General features: G+C 44.1%; 1 protein-coding gene across 4 annotated transcripts in view; it reads left to right on the top strand.

Moving 5' to 3' along the window:
* The window catches only part of epb41l4a (erythrocyte membrane protein band 4.1 like 4A), a 131,619-nt gene that overhangs the window by 102,585 nt on the left and 12,699 nt on the right, over positions 1-16,335 (top strand). For 3 of the 4 annotated variants that reach the window (XM_052458338.1, XM_052458340.1, XM_052458337.1), the window contains 7 exons: positions 457-520; positions 2,843-2,934; positions 6,644-6,721; positions 8,047-8,162; positions 11,911-12,001; positions 12,258-12,344; positions 13,946-14,056. In XM_052458338.1, the coding sequence (XP_052314298.1) occupies positions 457-520; positions 2,843-2,934; positions 6,644-6,721; positions 8,047-8,162; positions 11,911-12,001; positions 12,258-12,344; positions 13,946-14,056 (639 nt within the window). The remainder of the gene's footprint in view (positions 1-456; positions 521-2,842; positions 2,935-6,643; positions 6,722-8,046; positions 8,163-11,910; positions 12,002-12,257; positions 12,345-13,945; positions 14,057-16,335) is intronic. The other variant, XM_052458339.1, reaches the window with a different exon arrangement.

Genomic DNA, 16,335 nt, shown 5'->3' with positions numbered 1-16,335 from the left:
ATAAGCTGTTAAGAAGCCTTTTGGACCTGGACTTGGCGCTCCGGTACCGCTTGCAGTGCAGGAGCGGAGAGAACAGTCTATGAATAGGGTGGCTGGAGTCTTTGACAATTTTTCGGGCCTTCCTCTGACACGGCCTGGTATAGAGATCCTGGATAGCAGGAAGCTTGGCCACAGTGATGTACTGGGTCGTACGCACTACCCTTTGTAGCACCCATCTGAGTGCAAACAAGCTGATATAAGACAGGTAAATTGCCGAACTTGGCGTTACGGCTGGAAAAATGCCTGTGTGCCAGTTTTTACATGACGAAATTGCAAACTAATACCAGCCAAAAATAGAGCCCTTCATATTAGTTAGATAACTTGCTGCAGTATTTATGAGAAAATCAACTGTGACTAAGCTATCGTACCTGTTAATAAACATCTCATTATCTGTTTGTTTATTTTTGATCATTTTAGGCCAAGGATAACAAAAGTGCATTTTAAGGAAACACAGTTTGAGCTTCAAGTCGTTGGAAAAGATGTAAGTTGTCAGTTATTATCTTTCAGTATTATCTGCATAAGGAATGTTGTGTGAATTTATGGACTGAATTTTCAACCTTGGCTTTGTTTGTTTATGATTATTCTGTTTATTTTAGCAAGTTTCATAAACTCAATAGTTGAGTTGATTCACACTATAATTCACACTAGCAAACTTGGTATGACTGAATCAGAATCAATTTGTTTGGATATCACAGGTGTAGAAAACCTCATTATAATTTCCCCCCATTTCAGACTTCAATACAAGGCATAAAATAAAACTGACTGAATGTTCCAAGGAGTAGTTGCAGTACTCCCATGTGAAACCTTGAAAGGTCAATCGTGTGTTTGATCTTGAAAGATTTTGACATCCGCCTAATGTTTAATGAGAGAAATGAAAGAAACATGACAGAGCAGAACTACGGGACATGGTTGCAGCCTTGAAAGCTCTCTCCCATTTTCACTGATGTTCACTTCACAGGTGCAAATGGGAAGGGAGACACGTCACACGAACTTCACTTCCTCAAAACATATCCAGCTTAATGATGAACTCCGTGTTGCGTTGTGCATAAGAACAGCCCTTAGCTGTGCTATATTGGCCATATGCCACACCCCCTCGGCCTTATTGCTTTAATATCCAGTGGCAAGAAAAAGTATGTGAACCCTTTGGAATTACCTGGATTTCTGCATAAATTGGTCATCAAATTTGATCTGATCTTCATCTAAGTCACAACAATGCTTAAACTAATAACACACAAATTATTGTATTTTTCTTATGTGTATTTTGAATACATCATTTAAACATTCACAGTATAGGTTGGGAAAAGTATGTGAACACCTTCTCCAAATGCTAATTGGAGTCAGGAGTCAGGCAACCTTGAGTCCAACCAATGAGACAAGATAGGAGTGGCCGTCCTGCGAAGATGACTGCAGGTGCATAGCGCAGAATGCTCAATGAGGTTAAGAAGAATCCTAGATTGTCAGCTAAAGATTTACAGAAATCTCTGGAACATGCTAACATCTCTGTTGACGAGTCTACAATACGTAAAACACTAAACAAAGAATGGTGTTCATGGGAGGACGTCACAGAAGAAACCACAGCTGTCAACAAAAAAAAACATTGCTGCACATCTGAAGTTTGCAAAAGTGCACCTGGATGTTCCACAGCGCTACTGGCAAAATATTCTGTGGACAGATTAATCTACAGTTGAGTTGTTTGGAAGGAAGCCACAACACTATGTGTGGAGAAAAAAAGGCACAGCACAAAACCTCATCCCAATTGTAAAGTAAGGTGGAGGGAGCATCATGGTTTGGGGCTGCTTTGCTGCCTCAAGGCCTGGACAGCTTGATATCATCGATGGAAAAATGAATTCCCAAGTTTATCAGGAAATTTTGCAGGACAGTGTTAGGCCATCTGTCCGCCAATTGAAGCTCAACAGAAGTTGCGTGATGCATCAGGACAACGACTCAAAACACAGAAGTAAATCAACAGCAGGATGGCTTCAACAGAATAAAATATGCCTTCTGGAGTGGCCCAGTCAGAGTCCTGACCTCAACCCGATTGAGATGCTGTGGTATGACCTCAAGAAAGCAGTTCACTCCAGACATCCCAATAATATTGCTGAACTGAAACAGTTTTGTAAAGAGGAATGGTCCAAAATTCCTTCTGACTGTTGCACAGGTCTGATTCACAAGTACAGAAAACATTTGGTTGAGGTTATTGCTGCCAAAGAAGGGTCAACCAGTTATTAAAACCAAGGGTTCACATACTTTTCCCACCCTGCACTGTGAATGTTTACATGGTGTGTTCAATAAAGACATGAAAACATATAATTGTTTGTGTGTTATTAGTTTAAGAAGACTGTGTTTGTCTATTGTTTATGAACATTTGAACATCTTGGCCATGTTCTGTTATAATCTCCACCCGGCACAGCCAGAAGAGGACTGGCCACCCCACATAGCCTGGTTCCTCTCTAGGTTTCTTCCTAGGTTTTGGCCTTTCTAGGGAGTTTTTCCTAGCCACCGTGCTTCTACACCTGCATTGCTTGCTGTTTGGGGTTTTAGGCTGGGTTTCTGTACAGCGCTTTGAGATATCAGCTGATGTACGAAGGGCTATATAAATAAATTAGATTTGATTTGATATTGTTGTGACCGAGATGAAGATCAGATCAGATTTTATGACCAATTTATGCAGAAATTCAGGTATTTCCAAAGGGTTCACATACTTTTTCTTGCCACTGTATCTTATTGATTTAGCTGCTGAATGTGATTTGCATTATTTGTTTGTTTGTTTTTGGTATAAGAGATTGTTGTTGTTTATTTACAGTGCACAGAGACGTCGTTCTTCTTCAAGGCTCCCAATAAGACAGCCTGTAAACATCTGTGGAAGTGCTGCGTAGAACACCACACTTTCTTCAGGTAAAACATGTCATACTTACGCACACACACACACACACACACACACACACACACTGTCATAGGCAAATACTACTATACCAACACTATTATAACTTCTCAGTTAGAATCTCTACCACCTTCCACAGGTAAGAACCCAAACTATCTCACGTTCAGTGAAAAATAATCCTCCCTCCTATCTACAACAACATTACCCACACTATTCCTACCGAAGCCCTTCTCTGTCATCCCCTCCAACCCCCCTATGTAAATCCTCCCGTCAACCCTCTCCTGTGTCATCCTTTACTCGGTCATCCCCACTGTCATCCTCTCCTCTGTCAATCCCTTCCTCTGTCAATCCCCTCCTCTGTCAATCCCCTCCTCTGTCAATCCCCTCCTCGGTCATCCTCTCCTGTCATCCCCTCCTTTTTCATCCCCTACTCTGTCAATCCCCTCCTCTGTCATCCTCTCCTCTGTCAATCCGCCTCCTCTGTCAATCCCCTCCTCTGTCAATCCCCTCCTCTGTCATCCTCTCCTCTGTCATCCCCTCCTCTGTCATCCCCTCCTTTGTCATCCCCTACTCTGTCATCCCATCAGGAAGTAACACTATCACATACCTCTTAACATAACTATCCCAGAAAAGCTCAATTCATTACAAGTCAAATCCCCAGTGTCCCACAGTCCTTGATCAAAATGAACACGGCCCCTGTCTGGCAGCACAGTGCAGTGCGGTCTCTGTCTGTCTGTCTGTCTGTCTGTCTGTCTGTCTGTCTGTCTGTCTGTCTGTCTGTCTGTCTGTCGGTCGGTCGGTCGGTCGGTCGGTCGGTCTGTCGGTCTGTCTGTCTGTCTGACTTGATGAGAAGTATGATGATATGTGACCTAGCCTACCAAGCAAAGGCATTATGTTCCCTGGTTGATACAGACATGCTCAGGAAAGTGATATCACAACTTAAGCCTTCTACCTGCATTCTCAAGTTTTTTGTCACCCTTGGTGAACATTACTCAGAGAAAAACATATCACATGTGGCGTTCGACAAGGTTTGACTGTATTAGTGATTGAATTACTTGGAAGGCTCACAACTTCTTCCAGATAAAATAAAGACGTATTGTTGGAGCTAATGCCCAGAGAGAGAATCTAGACATACATTTTCATTCACAGGCAATAAAGGTAAAACGCCAGGAAAAAACCCTTGGTGTTATTTTCCATTCTGAACACAATTTCAAATCATACATTAGGAAGGTGACAAAACTAGCTTTTTACCACCTGAGGAACATTGCCATGGTACTGCTGTTTCTCTCTCAGGCTGATACAGAGAGACTCATCAGCAGTCATAACTACTGTAATGCTCTCCTGTCTGGTCTACCCAAGAAAGCTATTGGTCAACTGTAAAACAGAATGCTGCAGCACGGGTACTGCCAAGACCAGTACAGAGAGCACACATTACACCCGTTTTAAGGTCTCTGCACTGACTTCCTGTGAGTTTTAGAATACATTTCATCTATGTGTTTTTAAATCAATCTACGATTGTGCACCCCAATACATGTCAGACATGCTTTTAGGTTATGTAGCCAGTAGGTCCCTCAGGTCCTCTGGCCCCTTTTAACTATCCCAAAGCCTAGGACCAAGAGGCATGGAGAGACTTTAGTTACTATGCCCCATGTCTCTGGAATAGCCTGCCAGAAGGCCTGAGGAAGGCAGAAACATTGGACATTTTTAAAAGGGATCTTAAAACACACATGTTTAGCTTTGCTTTTCCTTAGGGTGCTTTTACAATCCTTCAGTTTTTATTGTTATTCTTGTTTTTCATCCTCTTATGTTTGTTGTGTAGTAAATATTTCTGTTTTTATTCGTTTTTTTCCCCCTGTGAAGCACATTGTGTTGCATTTCATGTCTGAAATGTGCTGTAGAAATAAAGCTTGATTTGATTTGTGCGTACATCCGTGTGTGGCCTAATGAGAGCAGTCTAAAGAGCCTGGGCGGCAGCACGACGCGTGGGTCGCTGGATTTAAACTGTATAATCAGGGTGTGAGCCCTTTAGTGTGGACAGTCCCTGGACCACAGACAGACCTGGAGCTGGCATGCAGGCAGAAAGGAGGGGGCGTGACAGGTTATACCTACCCCAGGCTTATAGGCCTCTGGGAGGGAGAGGGGTGGAAGGGTGGGGTGTGGCGGTGGTTTGGGTGAGAGAATGGGAGAGACTTATGCTGTGACGAGACTATGGAATGGAGGTGGGTGAAGAGGGCATAATCCATTGGATGAAATAGGCAGGAATATGCTGCAGCTTTAATCTAATCAAATGTTATTTGTCACATACACATATTTATCGGATGTTATTGCGGGTGTAGCAAAATGCTTGTGTTCCTAGCTCCAACAGTGCAGTAATATCTAACAATTCACAACAACACACGAATCTAAGAGTAAATAATGGAATTAAGAAATATAGAAATATTAGGTGAGTGGATCTACTATACAAGTCCTTATAGATAACGGGAGAAAGAACGAGAAGAGGCAGTTTTAGCCTCGTTGTGTGTACTAACTACATCCATTTACCTACACTACCTTTCCCCCATCTATCTTTCCATCCGGGTGTTTTTCAACAGTGATTTGAGTTTCTGCAGTGTCTGAGCCCTGTGGGATAGAGGCCCTAGCAGTAGTGGTGTTGGTTTGGATAGAGGCCCTAGCTCAACACTGTAGTGGTGTTGGTTTGGAGAGAGGCCTTAGCTCAACGCTGTAGTGGTGTTAGTGGTGTTGGTTGTGTTAATAAAACATGGCTGGGTGAGGGACTGCTAGAGGCTTTTATAATGAGCAACAGCCAGAGCTTCTACTTCACTTCTGTATAGTAATGGACTAATGTACTGCTAGTACCATCAGTACACACACTCAGTACACACACTCACACTCTATCTCTATATCTATCTCTCTCTCTTTCTCTTTTTCTCTCGCTCCCGAGTGGCGCAGCGGTCTAAGGCACTGCATCTCAGTGCAAGAGCCGTCACTACAGTCCATGGTTCGAATCCAGGCTGTATCACATCCGGCCGTGTTTGGGAGTCCCATAGGGCGGCGCACAATTGGCCCAGCGTCATCCGGGGTAGGCCGTCATTGTAAATAACAATTTGTTCTTAATTAACTGACTTGCCTAGTTAAATAAAATTACAAATAGTAATTATTTGTCTCTTGCTCTATCATTCAGACTCACACACTTACATTTGCTCTCTCTGTCTCTCTCTCTCAGTTAAATTCAAAGTGAAATAAATAATAACTCTCTCTCTCTATTCACCGACAAACATGCCAGTCTCACACTCTCTCAGACTCGGAGCTTAGAATTTGAATGAAGCTTCTAGTGGTGTACCAGCAGTAATTCTGTCATTAAAGCAGAGATCAGAGATCAGAGACCTGCTGCTCTGTAGCTTGGAGAGAAAGTGAAATAGGGCAGCAATTCAGTTCTCTTCTCTAAAAGAATAAAAACTACAAAGTGGATTCAGCATTCAAACACGCATTGCCGGTTACCTTTTTGAAAGATGCAATATTTTAATTTCAGCCTAAGCGTTTAATCCTCCTTAACATGGGTTAGTCACTTTGGAAATTCATGAAGAGAAAAATAATGCATTTACTACTTGTGTAATAATGTACTGTAGAAACTTCCCCACAATATTCTAGGAGACATTAGTAGAAGTACAGTATTTTCACATTCTTCATCTAGGCCTTTTCTCCATGGTTGTTGCTTTTTCTTAGAATGCCAGAAAATGATGGCAACACACTGACAAGAAAACTATCCAAATTTGGTTCCCTGGGATCTAAGCATCAGTACAGGTGAGCAAACCTCCATTCTATATCCGCTTCAAAGCTAGCATCCTTAATTGAAACAAAAACAAAACTATCAGCCCGCCTCTACTTTGGTAAAAAGCTGAGGGATGGGCCTGGAGAATTTGAACCCGTCTCAAATATAGAGAGCCTCATATAGCCTCATATAGCCTCAATATAGAGAGTCTCATATAGAGAGCCATGGATGCAAAAAATAACCATCCATGATATACATTTTGAGGCTATACAGTGTTTGTTTACATTTGCATTGTTTACAAACATTGGAGTAAAATAAGCTTATATTTAAGGTACTGATGGGATACACAAGTTAAACTAAGCTCATGAGGCATTTATAAGTTATATTCTTAAAGAATCCATGTGTGTATATAATTAATTTATAACTCCAAAAATATAGCAAATAAGGATTCTTGCTTTAAATGTCGTTATGTGTATGAAACAATATTATAGAAACTGTGTACAATATAATGCATTTCTATCGTGTGTAAGATGGAAGTCCCCAAACATAATACATATAAATAGTATAGCATTATTCTCTGCCTATTATCTTATCCCCTTCTCTGTCATCCCCCAGGTAGAAACTTAACACTATCACATGTCCTGAGATAAAGGACAATCCATGAGGAAGTCTCCCAGCATGTATTTATGCTGAAATCCACAACCTTGTGAATAATGCAGCCTGTTTTACAAAGGAGCTAAAAGGGGGGGTTCAGTGTTAGACAAACACACCGTGTGTGTGTGTGTGCATGTGTTTGTGTGTGTACCACAGAGAAGAGGAAGACTTGAATAATTCAGGGTTCACACAACATCCGTCTCTCCTTTGTCTTCATTCTGTTGTCTACTTCCTGCATTTATTCTGAGAAGAATAGTTGCAGTTTTCTTCTGCAATATTTATTTATACATTAGTGACCTCTGCTATTTATGGGGTCACTGCAGTCACAACTGTGGCTGTGTTTTCCATATTCATGTTGCTCTTCAACACCTCGTCGATGCATCAGACTAGCTTCCCGCTGATGCACAGCAATTTACGTGTACTGTATTTCATATGTATGTAATTGTCAATGCATGTCACTATCACTGTGTATCACTGTCACTGTGTGCGAGACAAAAGGTTTGCATGAAAGGACAAGAGCAGATCATCTCTGTATCTCATAAGAACCTGACAGACCAGAAACATCTGCCCCCTGAAACCCTTCTAGTGGAATTTTACTGTCTCTTTCTGCTTACAGTATCTCACACTTATAATACATGTTTGACCTGTTGCATACTTAAACAGTACACTTAAACAGTGTGTGTGTGTGTGTGCACCCCTACAGTGGAAAGACTGCTATGCAGATGGGCAGGGATCCGTCTGTCGGTCTGCCTCGACTAGACCTGCAGGTGGTCAGGACCCGCAGCAAGACCTACTCCAAGAGACCATCACAGACCACAGGTCAGATGGACATACAACATACTTAAAGCCTACCTAAGACCTACATAACATCCACAGACACACTACACAACACCTGACAAATACAATGTCACTAAGGGTAACGTATCAATGGTAACTAATGCATACCCAAAAACATATTTTCACCTCTACCGTTTCCCAGTAGAACCTCTCAGGTTGCTATTGACAACACTGCCAGGTGTAAAGCACCTTAGTTGAGTCTCAGTAAGTTTAGTATTAACTTCCTCCTCCTGTTCCCCCATCAGGAACAACACAGGGCTTCAATTAGCTTATCATATTATATTCACTTCAACAGTTCAAACTGACAGTACAATCTTTTTTTTTTTTAAAGGGTTCCGAAAGGGTTCTTCCCATAGGAGAACCCTTTTTGGTTCCAGGTAACCCTTTTGGATTCCATGTAGACCCTCTGTGGAAAGGGTTCTAGATTCCATGTAGAACCCTCTGTGGAAAGGGTTCTACATGGAACCCAAAAGGGTTTTACCTGAAACCAAAAGGGTTCTACTTAGGGTAACCACATTTAAAATACTAAAATGTGGGACAAAGGGATGATTTTGCAGGACATTCACGGGACAGTGAACCTGCAAAAAATGTGGCCTCCTGTTGTACAGAACAAGCTAATTGAAGCGCGCCTATATACTACTACTATTTTGCCTCGCGCTAACTTTGTTGATGCAGAAACAAGACCAAATGTGTTGTTTTATGAAAATCTGAGAATATTTGGCCAATGAAACATTTCTGGTTTGTCTCAGGGACTGTAAACCAGTTAGGAAGGGAGATTTTTAAAAAAACAGATTGAGTGAACCCACTGGGCACAGACGCCTGTTCAACGTCTAGTTTTTACATTTGGTAAAAAAGCTGGATATCCAGCTTTCACTGGAACAGGCCCAGATCCACGCCTTTCGCGTGAAAAAAAGAGGGGCCACAGATCAGGCACCCATCTGAAAATCCAGAGGAGAGCGAGTAAACTCCCACTGCCTCCCATTCTTCTCACTAAGCTGCAATCATTGGACAATAAAATGGATGACCTACGATTAAGATTATCCTACCAACGGGACATTAAAAACTGTAAGATCTTATGTTTCACCGAGACGTGGCTGAACGAAGATACGGACAACATAGAGCTAGCGGGATTTTCCATGCACCGAAGTACAGAGACGCTACCTCTGGTAAGACGAGGGGTGTGGGGGGGTGTCTTTTTGTGAATAACAGCTGGTGCGGTAATTTTAAAGAAGTCTCGAGGTATTGCTCACCTGAGGTAGAGTATCCTTATAATAAAATGTAGACCGCACTATCTACCAAGAGAGTTCTCATCTGTATTATTCATAGCCATTTATTTACCACCACAAAACAAAGCTGGTACTAAGACCGCTCTCAACCAACTCTATAAGGCCAAAAGCAAAGAAGAAAACGCTCACCCAGAAGTGGCGCTCCTAGTGGACAGGGACTTTAATGCAGGCAAACTTAAATAATTTTTACCCAATTTTTACCAGCATGTCACATGTGCAACCAGGGGGATAAAAATCCTACACCACCTTTACTCCACATACAGAGATGCATACAAAGCTCTCCCCCGCCATCCATTTGGCAAATCGAACCATAATTCTATCCTCCTGATTCCTGCTTACAAGCAAAAACTAAAACAGGAAGTACCAGGGACTCGCTCAATATGGAAGTGGTCAGATGACGCGGATGCTATACTACAGGATTGTTTTGCTAGCACAGACTGGAATATGTTCCGGGATTCATCCAATGGCATTGAGGAATACAACACCTCAGTCATAGGCTTCTTCAATAAGAGCATCGATGACGCTCGTCGGATGTGGCGGGGCTTGAAAACTACTACAGACTACAAAGGGAAACCCAGACGCGAGCTGCCCAGTGACGCGAGCCTACCAGATGAGCTAAATGCCTTTTATGCTCGCTTCGAGGCAAGCAACACTGAAGCATGCACAAGAGTACCAGCTGTTCTGGATGACTGTGTGATAACACTCTCGGTAGCTGATGTGAACAAAACCTTTAAATAGTTCAACATTCAAAGCCGCTGGGCCAGATGGATTGCAAGGACGTGTACTCAAAGCGTGCGCGGACAAACTGTCAAGTGTCTACTCTGACATGTTCAACCTTTCCCTGACCAAGTCTGTAATACCTTCATGTTTCAAGCAGACCAACATAGTCCCTGTGCCCAAGGAAGCGAAGGTAACCTGCCTAAATGATTACCATCCCGTGTCACTCACGTTGGTAGCCATGAAGTGCTTTGACAGGCTGGTCATGGCTCACATCAACAGCATCCTTCCGGACACCCTAGACCCACTCCAATTCGCATACCGCCCAACAGATCCACAGATGACGCAGTCTCAATCTCACTCCACTCCGCCCTTTCTCATCTGGACAAAAGGAACACCTATGTGAGAATGCTGTTCATTGACTACAGCACAGCATTCAACACCATAGTGCCCACGAAGCTCCTCACTAAGCTAAGGACTATGGGACTAAACACCTCCCTCTGCAACTGGATCCTGGACTTCCTGACGGGCCGCCCCCAGGTGGTAAGAGTAGGCAACAACACGTCTGCCACGCTGATCCAGGGGTGTGTACTTAGTTCCCTCCTGTACTCCCTGTTCACTCATGACTGCATGGCCAGGCATGACTCCAACATCATCATTAAGTTTGCTGACGACACAACAGTGGTATGTCTGATCACGAACAGCGATGAGACGGCCTATAGGGAGGAGGCCAGAGAACTGGCAGTGTGGTGCCAGAACAACAACCTCTCCCTCAATGTGGTGAAGACTAAGGAGCTGATCATGGACTACAGGAAAAGGTGGGCCGAACAGGCCCCCATTAACATTAACGGGGCTGTAGTGGAGCGGGTCGAGTTTCAAGTTCCTTGGTGTCCACATCACCAACGAATGATCATGGTCCAAACATACCAAGACAGTCGATAAGAGGGCACAACAAAACATTTTCCCCTCCAGGAGACTGAAAAGATTCGGCATGGTTCCCCAGATCCTCAAAAGGTTCTACAGCTGCACCATTGAGAGCATCCTCACCGGTTGCATCACCGCCTGGCATGGCAACTGCTCGGCGTCTGACTGTAAGGCGCCACAGAGGGTTGTGTGAACAGCCCAATACATCACTAGGGCCAAGCTTTCTGCCATCCAGGACCTATATAATAGGCGGTGTCAGAGGAAAGCCAATACAATTGTCAGAGACTCCAGTCACCCAACTTATAGATTATTTTCTCTGCTTCCACACAGCAAGCGGTACCGGAGCACCAAGTCTAGGACCAAAAGGTTCCTCAACAGCTTCTACCCCCAAGCCATCAGACTGCTGAACAATTCATAAAATGTACATTGACCCCCCTTTTTACACTCGCTGTTTGTTTGTTACCTACGCATAGTCACTTTGCCCCCACCCACATGTACAGATTACCTCAACTAGCCTGTACCCCTGCACACTGACTCAGTACCGGTGCCCCCTGTATATAGCTGAGTTATTGTTATTCTATTGTTACTTTTTATTATTACCTTTTATTTTAGCCTACTTGGTAAATATTATCTTCTTCTTGAACGGCACTGTTGGTTATAAAGGTTAAGTAAGCATTTCATTGTAAAGTCTACACTTGTTGTATTCGGCGCATGTGACAAATAAAATTGGATTTGAAACAATGGAAAGAAAGAGGGAGGTTGGTTCAGCATTCAACCTTACAGAACATATCTCTTCCTTATAGGACTGAACAATGTGAATCGGTCCAACACAAAGACGGAGAATGACGAAAAAGAGGGAACGACTAAGATTACAGCACAGTCAGCTTTGAAGAGGTATCAGACATGGGCAAGTGATGTGAGAGGAAAATGTAGAAAACAGTGTACAAATTAGAGAGGTGTTCAGTTTGAAACAAATGGAAAAGGGGACAAAGACAGAAGGAAAGAAGGATAAATTGAGATGGATTGAGAGAATGCTTTTCCAATATCAGATAATATCATTGACAGCACTTCGTACAACTGCTTAGCCCAGACCAAATACAGTCATGGTTGTATTTGTTTACCTGTTGTTTATTTGTTTGTTGACCTTTAGCTCCATAGTAACCAAGACAGAGAATGGTGATCCAGAGGAACAGCGAGGGAAGCCCAGTGCACCATGGGATGAGAATGCCCCACAATGGTACAGTACTGTTTTTGCTCTAGGATGGATTGTATTGGTCATGTCGGACATGTACACATTACAATAGTTATTCCTGCTGTGTTTGCATTGGTTACATCATTAATATTTGGTGGATTAAACATCAGCACACACACACATCTGGAGAAAATAGTGAGACAGGCAGGAGAGGGATGGCAGCTAGGTTTAAGTAGATTTCCTTGTTCACTCACAACAACTACTGAGGAACAAAGCAAAGCACACATTTCATCAATGTAGGAGGCTAAACATAGAAAACCCTCCCAGCGGCTTCATCAAATTCACTGCTGGAAGCTGTATGTGTGAGAGCACAGTGACAGCCAGTTTGTGTCTATAAGTCTCCCTCGTTCACAGTAGCCTGGTCCCAGATCTGTTAATACTGTCATGCCAAACAATGACCATAGGAGTTGGCAACACATTACAAACAGATCTGGGACCAGGCCAAGTTCATAGTGTTTGCACAGTAGCATGGAGACAGACACAAAGAGATTTGTATTGGTATTTTATTAGGATCCCCATTAGCTGTTGCAAAGCAGCAGCTACTCTTCCTGCGATCCACACAAAACATGAAACATCATACAGAATGACATAATACAGAACAACAATAGACAAGAACAGCTCAAGGACAGAACGACATAAAAAAAAATGAAAAGGCACACGTAGCCTACATATCAATGCATACACACAAACTATTTTGAGATGGGACTGTGTGACTCAGTTGGTAGAGCATGGCATTTCCAACACCAGGGTTGTGGGTTTGATTCTCACTGGCGACCACTACTAAGGAATATAGAAATACGACTGGAAGTTGCTCTGGATAAGAGCTTCTGCTAAATGACAAAAATGTAATAGAACTCCTCATTCATATTCATCTTGTTGAACTTGCAGAGCCGGTCTTCGTACGAAATTGCACCCTACTCCCTACATAGTGCAGTACTTTTGACCAGAGCCCTGATGAAAAGTAGTGCACTACATAGGGAATAGGTTGCCATTTCAGACATAGCCACTGTCTTCTGATGATAATTTAGTATTATCCAAGGCTATTTGCATATCAATGAGCTGGTTTCAACATTATTTCATCTCCATATTGATTTGTGTTATCTTGGGGCTGCGATGTGCTCCCTCTTTCCCTCTCAGGGGGCTGTGAGTGTGTGTATGTGTGTGTACGTGTGTGTGTGTTGACGTGTGTGTGTGTGTGTGTGTGTGTACGTGTGTGTGTGTACGTGTGTGTGTGTGTCAGAGGGGCCTTATCTGAAGCTCATGAATGCAGACAGACAGGATGTATGTGAGGCCTGGGGTCACTAACCAGCAACCATTGGTGTGACCTGTTGCCTTGGCATTTAGATGTATCCTCTGAGACTATGACATCATCATCCTGCCATTTACTGACGTATCTGTGTCATTGTGGTTATGGCTAGGTGAAGAGGAATGTTGTCGTTTGTATCAGCGTGATGACTAAGGACTATACTTAAGAGTTTGTTTTTGCCAACAGATCATTCACTATATAGATCAATGTATGTATTATTGACAGCAAGCTGCCTGTCCTGATGGTAATTCTGATCAAGTTTCATTGTTTTCCTCCCCAGTGGACTGTACAACACAGCAAACCAGCGAACCAAGTCGCCCAAATTTCTCAAAGCACGTGGTCGTACCCCTTCAGGAGGCAGCGTGAAGGAAACGTCCCAGAACCCACGCTGGTGTGTAGCCTTCTCCTATGATCTGTCACCTATGACATGTCAACCCACCTCACCTCTCCCCCCAATAGCTCAGCTGACACTAGCATGTACTGTCCATCAACTGTCCATGTGTACCGTATGCTCAGGGACGTCATGCATCCCAAAAATCAAAGGGAGCCCAAAGTACGTGATACCTGGGGGGCTGGTCCAGAGGGTAGCCCCCCCTTTCGGAAGTTGGAGATTTTTGCATTTTCAAAACACCTGAAACAGCTTTTTCCTGTAATCTAGAACCATAATAATTATGCATATGTCTATGTAAAAACATTTTTTTTATTTTTCTGCATATCTAAGCATACCTCTTGAGCTGTCTGTATCCTTCTGACTGGTGTTAATTTTTTTTAAGAAACTAAATATGCTTCTCTGGGTAAAAGATTGAAAGGAATGTGAGTCTTATTCAGCACATTTAGTAATTACTTGCTTTTCTAATGTCTACCAACCTTGCCAGCAGGCATGCCAGCTAGTTTGAAAGTTAGACAAGCCAGCAACTCTAACTTGATTGATATCCTGAAATGGCTTCTTAGTAGCTAGTTATCAGGTTGGGAGATTGGTAATCTATCTAGGTTAGCTAAAGACAACTTCATCAAATTGATAGGTGGATAGTAGTATTACAGGGAAACACCAACAGGACAAATCTGAGGGGAGACGTGGCCATGTGACCTCTATAGGTATGACACCTGTGCTGGTAGAGATGTGTTCCCTTCACCGAGCTAACCTAGGACATTTCACCTGTGCTGCCAATAACTGACAGTTATATGGACTGTCCATAACCTGACCAGCTGTGCTTCTTGTGCAGGTAGAAAGTGAACCTCGGGTAGTGGCAGAAGAGGAGAGAAGGAGACAGGACTCGGGTAGTGGCAGAAGAGGAGAGGAGGAGACAGGACTCAGGTAGTGGCAGAAGAGGAGAGGAGGAGACAGGACTTGGGTAGTGGCAGAAGAGGAGAGGAGGAGACAGGACTCAGGTAGTGGCAGAAGAGGAGAGGAGGAGACAGGACTTGGGTAGTGGCAGAAGAGGAGAGGAGGAGACAGGACTCAGGTAGTGGCAGAAGAGAAGAGGAGGAGACAGGACTCGGGTAGTGGCAGAAGAGAAGAGGAGGAGACAGGACTCGGGTAGTGGCAGAAGAGGAGAGGAGGAGACAGGACTCAGGTAGTGGCAGAAGAGGAGAGGAGGAGACAGGACTTGGGTAGTGGCAGAAGAGGAGAGGAGGAGACAGGACTCGGGTAGTGGCAGAAGAGGAGAGAAGGAGACAGGACTCGGGTAGTGGCAGAAGAGGAGAGGAGGAGACAGGACTCAGGTAGTGGCAGAAGAGGAGAGGAAGAGACAGGACTTGGGTAGTGGCAGAAGAGGAGAGGAGGAGACAGGACTCAGGTAGTGGCAGAAGAGAAGAGGAGGAGACAGGACTCGGGTAGTGGCAGAAGAGGAGAGGAGGAGACAGGACTCGGGTAGTGGCAGAAGAGAAGAGGAGGAGACAGGACTCGGGTAGTGGCAGAAGAGGAGAGAAGGAGACAGGACTCGGGTAGTGGCAGAAGAGGAGAGGAGGAGACAGGACTCGGGTAGTGGCAGAAGAGGAGAGGAGGAGACAGGACTCGGGTAGTGGCAGAAGAGGAGAGAAGGAGACAGGACTCGGGTAGTGGCAGAAGAGGAGAGAAGGAGACAGGACTCATGTAGTGGCAGAAGAGGAGAGGAGGAGACAGGACTCAGGTAGTGGCAGAAGAGGAGAGGAGGAGACAGGACTCGGGTAGTGGCAGAAGAGGAGAGGAGGAGACAGGACTCAGGTAGTGGCAGAAGAGAAGAGGAGGAGACAGGACTCGGGTAGTGGCAGAAGAGAAGAGTAGGAGACAGGACTCGGGTAGTGGCAAAAGAGACAGAGGAGGGGACAGGACTCGGGTAGTGGCAGAAGAGGAGAGGAAGGGACAGGACTCAGGTAGTGGCAGAAGAGGAGAGGACAGGACTCAAATAGTGGCAGAAGAGGAGAGGACAGGACTCGGGTAGTGGCAGAATACGAGAGAAGGGGACAGGACTTGGTTAGTGGCAGATGAGGAGAGGAGGGGACAGGACTCGGCTAGTGGCAGAAGAGGAGAGGAGAGACAGGACTCAAGTAGTGGCAGAAGAGGAGAGGAGGGGACAGGACTCAGGTAGTGGCAGAAGAGGAGAGGAGAGTACTGGACTCAGGAGGCGGCAGAAGAGAGGAGGACAGGAGAATACATCTATGTTGCTCTTTCAGTAATTTCCCCTTTGAAAA

This window comes from Oncorhynchus keta, chromosome 12, assembly GCF_023373465.1.
Source record: "Oncorhynchus keta strain PuntledgeMale-10-30-2019 chromosome 12, Oket_V2, whole genome shotgun sequence".
In the NCBI taxonomy this organism is placed as follows: Eukaryota; Metazoa; Chordata; class Actinopteri; order Salmoniformes; family Salmonidae; genus Oncorhynchus; species Oncorhynchus keta.
The sequence above is the reverse complement of the archived record's forward strand: the minus strand, read 5'-3'. Positions and strand labels throughout refer to the sequence as shown.